This window comes from Vulpes lagopus, chromosome 4 (assembly GCF_018345385.1).
Source record: "Vulpes lagopus strain Blue_001 chromosome 4, ASM1834538v1, whole genome shotgun sequence".
NCBI classification, from domain to species: domain Eukaryota; kingdom Metazoa; phylum Chordata; class Mammalia; order Carnivora; family Canidae; genus Vulpes; species Vulpes lagopus.
In genome coordinates this window covers 5107-11701 of record NC_054827.1, presented here as the reverse complement: position 1 = coordinate 11701, position 6595 = coordinate 5107, and the positions used below count along the sequence as shown (strand labels likewise).

General features: G+C 45.7%; 1 protein-coding gene across 1 annotated transcript; it reads right to left on the bottom strand.

Moving 5' to 3' along the window:
* Positions 1-432: 432 nt before the first annotated feature.
* On the bottom strand, positions 433-3215 carry LOC121490154 (heterogeneous nuclear ribonucleoprotein A3-like). The gene has a single exon (XM_041753841.1). It carries the CDS (start codon positions 3201-3203, stop codon positions 2067-2069), a length of 1137 nt encoding a protein of 378 aa, XP_041609775.1. The 5' UTR covers positions 3204-3215; the 3' UTR covers positions 433-2066.
* Positions 3216-6595: the final 3380 nt, after the last annotated feature.

The following is a 6595-nucleotide window of genomic DNA, read 5'->3' as shown; positions in this document are numbered from 1 at the left end:
ACTCTCCGAAGTAAGTTGCTTTTGTTTTTTTTTGTTTTTTTTTCCCCCATTCCTTCAACCTTTATTATATGAATAAAAGAACTTGAGACAATTTAGCTCAATTTTAATAAAATGTTTCCCAAGCAGTACTTTGACCAGGTACCCAGGTTTAAGTTATGAACATTGACACTGTCCATTTATATAACCACATTTGTGTTGTTAAAGACTTAACCATTTTCTAATATTAGCTTATTTTCTACACTGCTTATTCACATATGTCCATTAACAAATGGAATGTTGTCTGTTACATTTATTGGTTTGTGAGTGTATTCTGGAAAACTGCAGTATCTGTGAAGACCGATTTCCATGCTGGCATTGCATGCATCCAAATATTAATAATGCACAGAGGCACAGAATTAGAGCAACAAGAGAGCATATTCAAACACTAGCACGCCCCATTCCCCTTTTTATTGCTTGTTTTGCTTAGTACTTCTGAAAACAAAAAAATTTCGAATTCAACGTTCAACTGCCAAAGAAAGAATAACAGTGGAGCACATAACTTAGGGCTCAAATGAAATTGTAAGCACTAGCTGGCGAAAAACAGTAGACATTGCTTTTTATATATATGAGCTTATCTGAAACTCTTCCCAACCAAGGTCTTCCAAACCAAACTGTTAACTCATACCAACATTATTTAGGTTCAAGCATACACATGGAATAACAGTGTGTTCTTTTGGATTTTAAGTGAGCAAGAACTCAGGCTATTCAAATTTGAATTCAGGTCTCTGGGAAGTGAGAAGCTTGTACTTAGCAACTGTGCTACACTTCTACTGCAGTAAATGATTTAGGATTTTATCTGGACTGTCCTTGGTTTTATCCAATAAAATATAAAGGGTACAAACAGGAAAGCATGCCAGCCAGTTAAGGGTTCAACAATGCATGATTTTTATTCTCTTGCTTCTGAAAGCTGGTATCAAAAAAATATATATATTAAACCAAGGAAAATAACTGAAGACATATGGGCCTCTTGTGCTTTAGAAAGGAAAAAAGAGGGTAGCCACTAATTTGCTCAGACACAGCAGGCTTAGTGGTCCTGTATTTTGAAGTTTTTAAGAATGGTTTTTAAGGGAAAGGGAAAACATCCACTACCCCTTTCCAGAATTTAAATTTAAACAGAGGGCAGTAGACATTCATTACACCCAAATAAAACTATGGCAGTTCACATGTGACCAAGGTGAATGTAGAATGGAGATGTTCTAAACACGGCTAGGACTCTCAGCAAAACTAACACACTAAAATCATATGATTACATTTTGAAAGAAAATGCACAAAAACCAAATAGGAATTTTGAGATTTTTTTTCATTTGAACGTAAATCTTAATGCTATTAAATTCACAAATATCCTAATTTAAATACCCAATTCTATTTATCTAAAACACACATTGCAAACATACAAATATCTATTCTCTCCACATGTCAGAGCCCATTCATTTCATGGTTTGGAAATGCAGAGAATAGATTCCCCTTAAACTGCAAGTCAGCAGGTGTTTCTTTACAGTTAACTTTAGCAAAATTCATACAAAATAGTAATTAACAATGATCTTCTTTACTTGTTAACTCACAAGGAAACACCTTCAAAACTGCATTTTGTTAAAGTTTCTGTACTAAAATGTAGAAAAACTGAACTACACAAATATTGAAAAGTTAAAAATTCCTTAATTTTTTATTCCTGGTACCACTACCACAATTTACAGGGCAATATACCTGATGTAATGAAAAGAAAAAGAAAAAGACAAAGCTACAACAGATAAAAGACCTCAGGAATGTACATCTAATTGACACTACATTGCATTAATCAATAGCTGCACTTTTTGCAAACTGTGGCTATGACAGTCCTGAACAAGAAGGGTTTCCTGTTTAAGCTGCAGTAACTTTTCTGACTATGGATCATCGTTCCTCCTGTGGCAGATTTTTACAGTTCCTCTAATGCATTTGGGACGACTGTCTCAAAGTAACCTGCAGCTTTCCTGACAACTCCTCGCTCTCTCTCCTGCTAGGAACAGTAGCCCTTTTCTTCTGAAAATTTTTTAGAACCTTCTGCTACCATATCCACCACTTCCACCACCAGATCCATAACCACCACCATAGGGACTGCCCGAGCTTCTTCCACCAAAACTGCCCCCTTTCATGGGTCCATAATTTGATTGCTGTTGTCCACTATAATTTCCAAAATCATTATAGTTCCCACCACCACCATAGTTACCACCTCCAAAATTTCCTCCTTCATTGTAACCATCGTATCCTCCACCACCACCACCATATCCGCCTCCTTGATTTCCATATCCTGGTCCACCACCACCATAGCCTCCTCTACTACTATAACCAGGACCACCACCATAGTTGCCACCATCACGTCCAAATCCATTATATCCACCATCACCTCCTCCATAACTACCTCTGCTGCCACCACCTCCACCACCATAGCCTCCTCTTCCACCAAAGTTTCCACCACGGCCAAAATTACCACCACCTCCAAAGTTTCCTCCACGACCCATGAAGTTGCCAGATCCACCTCCACGACCTCTTTGCGATCCAGCAGACTGCATCTCTTGTTTAGAAAGGGCCTTTTTCACTTCACAATTATGCCCATTAATAGTGTGGTATTTCTGAACAACAATTTTATCAACTGTATCATGATCATCAAAAGTTACAAAAGCAAATCCTCTCTTTTTTCCACTCTGCCGGTCTTCCATAACTTCTATGGTTTCAAATTTGCCATACTTTTCAAAGTAGTCTCTCAAATTATATTCTTCTGTATCTTCTTTAATACCACCAACAAAAATTTTCTTCACTGTTAGATGGGCACCAGGCTTTACAGAATCCTCTCTAGAAACAGCTCTCTTTGGTTCCACTACACGCCCATCAACCTTGTGTGGTCGGGCACACATTGCTGTATCCACCTCTTCAACACAAGAGTAAGTCACAAAACCAAAACCCCTGGAAAGTTTTGTTTGGGGGTATCTCATTACGACACAATCTGTAAGTGTGCCCCATTTTTCAAAATGTTCTCTTAAACTGTCATCCGTAGTTTCAAAGCTCAAACCACCAATAAACAGTTTTCTCAACTCCTCGGGTTCCTTTGGACCATGGCCCTCCTCCCCCCGGCGGCGGCGGCGACGGCCGGGGACAGGCTGGGGGCGACCGGGCGGCGGTTTTACCTCCATTTTGAGACCGGACTCGCCTCTTCGAACTCGAGTTCAATATCAGTAAGTTGCTTTTGGACAAGGCGTCCAGCTAGCTTCTCTCGTATGGCACTTAGGATGTAGCACCTGGCTCACACAGGAAATACTAGGAAATCGCTGGGTTGAGCTTGGATGCACTAGTCTTGTGGGCCGGGACTTTCCACTTACCTCTCACAACACTTCAGGCACGCATCGGAGCTAGGCCTGTTAGGAGCGCGGTGTACCTGCAGGCAGGATGTGGGAGGGACAGTCCATAGCCCAACTCTCGGAAGTGTGTATGCTTTGCAGGCAGATGTCTGCTAGACACTTTGATGGGAGCTAGGACCGAGCTACACTCTCATTGAACAAGGACGTTTGCAATGTCTGCATTGAGATCAGATACACCTGAGGAGAATCCTGTCACTTCCACATGCTCTTCACACAACCTCTTCCGGCACCTAACCTAAGGATGCTGGGACCTAGGTCTACGGGCAGTCAGGATGCGGAAGGGTCCTGCCCTGACCTCACCTCGCACAAGGAAGCATGCCTACAAGCCAGCTTTCAACTAGCTGCGTTCCTCGGGCACTGAGAACGTAACAGTGTTCTAAGCCAGGAGGTACCCAGAATACCACGCCACTGCAGCTGGAGACACCCTCCAGGTCTGCTTATTCCACTTGCGTCTCACAAGCCTCTGACAAACGGCCCTGGTGCAGATGTTCGAAACTCATTCTGCAGGCAGTGTGCAACTGTGAGGGACAGAGGGTGAGCTCAACTCTCAGAAGTTAGTTGCCTTGGGACTAGGCGTCCAGCTAGCTTCTCTCCTATGGCACTTAGGATGTAGCACCTGGCTAACATAGGAATTACTAGGTAATCGCTGGATTGAGCTTGGATGCACTAGTCTTGGGGGCTGGGACTTTCCACTTACCTCTCACAACACTTCAGTCACGCATCGTGCCTAGGCCTGTTATGAGCGAGGTGTACCTACCTGCGGGCAGGATGTGGGAGGGACAGGCCATAAGCTCAACTCTCAGGGGCGTGTATGCCTGGGAGGCAGATGTCTGCTCCCCACTCATACAGTGGAGTTAGATCCTAGCTACACTCTCATTGAACAAGGACGTTGGCAATCGCTGTATTCAACTCACATTGCCGTGAGGACAGGCCTGACGCTTCCACACGCATTTCTCACAACCTCTCCCTGCACCTGACATGAGGATGTTAGCAGCTCCACCCACAGGGGGACCCGAGGCGGGAGGGTCCTTTGTTGAGCTCAGCTCTCAAAAGGAATCATGCCCCGAATGCAGCTTTCCACTAGCTGCCTTCTTATGGCCGAGAGAACGTAGCAGCACTGGAAGTCAGGACGTTGCGTGAATACCACTCTACTGCACCGAGTGACAGCACCGTTGAGGCCTGCAGCTTGCCCCTTACGTCCCATGAGCTTCTGACAAACATGTCTAGTGACGATGTTCATAACTCTATGTGCAGGCAGTGTGGAAGTGGGAAGGACCGCAAGTCAGCTCATCTCACAGAAGGAAGTTCCCCTGAGAGAGAGCTTGCAACTAGGTACTCAGGGTTGGAAGTTAGTATGTACCACCCATCTGAGGGAGGAAGTCATCAGAAGTTATTGGATTGAGCTAAGAGACACTTGCGTCTCACAAAGCTTGAATCCCATGTCCAACGAAATCCCTTGGCTGCAAAGGGTACAGGCGGTCAGCATGTGGGAGGTGGAAGCCATAAGCTCAACCCAAAGGAGTGTGCATGCCTTGGAGGCCGCTGTCCGCTAGGCGCGAAATTGACAAGCCAGTCACTTGGTTCTCTCTCTGCTCCTGTGCCGCGTAGAACGAAATGATGTGCAAGCGAACCGTGCAGGCAGTCAGGATGTGGGAGCGTTTGGCCATAAGCTCAACGCTCGGAAGTGTGTACGCTTTGCAAGCAGATGTCTGCTACACATTTATTGATGGGAGCTAGGAGCGAGCTATACTGTCACTGAACAAGGACGTTTGCCATGTCTGTATCGAACTCAGATACACTTGAGGAGAATCCTGTACTTCTACATGCTTTTCACACAACCTCATCTGGCACCTAACATAAGCATGTTGGGACCTACATCCAGGGGCAGGCAGGATGTGGGAGGGTCCTGCCATGACCACAGCTCGCAGAAGGAAGCATGCTTAGAAGCCAGCTTTCAACTAGCTGCGTTCTTAGGGCACTGAGAAAATAGCAGTTTTCTAAGTCCGGAGTTACCAGAATACCACTCCACTGCAGCTGCAGACACCATCCACGTTTGCTTTATCCCACTTGCGTCTTACAAGCCTCTGACACACGGCTCTGGTGCAGATGTTCGAAACTCATTCTGCAGCCATTGTGGATCTGTGAGGGACTGAGGGTGAGCTCAGCTCTTCGAAGTAAGCTGCCTTTGGACTAGGCGTTCAGCTCGCTTTTCTCGTATGGAACTTAGGATTTAGCACCAGGCTAACCTAGGAATTACTAGGAAATCGCCCGATTGAGCTTGGAGGCACTAGTCTTGTGCGCCAGGACTTTCCACTTACCTCTCACAACACTTCAGTCACGCATCGAGCCTAGGCCTGTTAGGAGCGAGGTGTACCTGTGGGCAGGATGTGGGAGGGACAGGCCATAAGCTCAACTCTCAGGGGCGTGTATGCCTGGGAGGCAGATGTCTGCTCCCCACTCATACAGGGGAGTTAGAACCTAGCTACACTCTAATTGAGCAAGGACGTTGGCAATCGCTGTATTCAACTCACATTCCCGTCAGTACAGGCCTGACGTTTCCACACGCATTTCTCACAACCTCTCCCTGCACCTGACATGAGGATGTTAGCAGCTCCATCCACAGGGATGCTCGAGGCGGGAGGGTCCTTCGTTGAGCTCAACTCTCAAAAGGAAGCATGTCCCGAATGCAGCTTTCCACTAGCTGCGTTCTTATGGCCGTGAGAACGTAGCAGCATTGAAAGTCAGGACGTTGCGTGAATACCGCTCTACCGCACCTAGTGACAGCACCATTGAGGCCTGCAGCTTGCCCCTTGCGTCCCATCAGCTTCTGACAAACATGTCTAGTGAGGATGTTCGTAACTCCATGTGCAGGCAGTGTGGATCTGGGAAGGACCACGTGTCAGCTCATCTCACAGAAGGAAGTTCCCCTGAGAGGGAGCTTGCAACTAGGTACTCAGGTTTGGAAGTTAGTATGTACCTCCCATCTGAGGGAGGAATTCGTCAGAATTCGGTGGATTGAGCTAATAGACACTTGTCTCTCACAAAACTTGCATCCGTTATCCAAACTATCCTTTGGCTTCGAAGTGTACAGGCGTTCAGCATGTGGGAGGTAGAATTCATGAGCTCAATCCAAAGGAGTTGCATGCCTTGGAGGCAGGTGTCTGCTA

What these genes read in the sequence shown, in the direction of transcription:
- LOC121490154 (XM_041753841.1), bottom strand. Translation starts at nt 3,203, where the DNA reads ATGGAGGTAAAACCGCCGCCCGGTCGCCCCCAGCCTGTCCCCGGCCGT.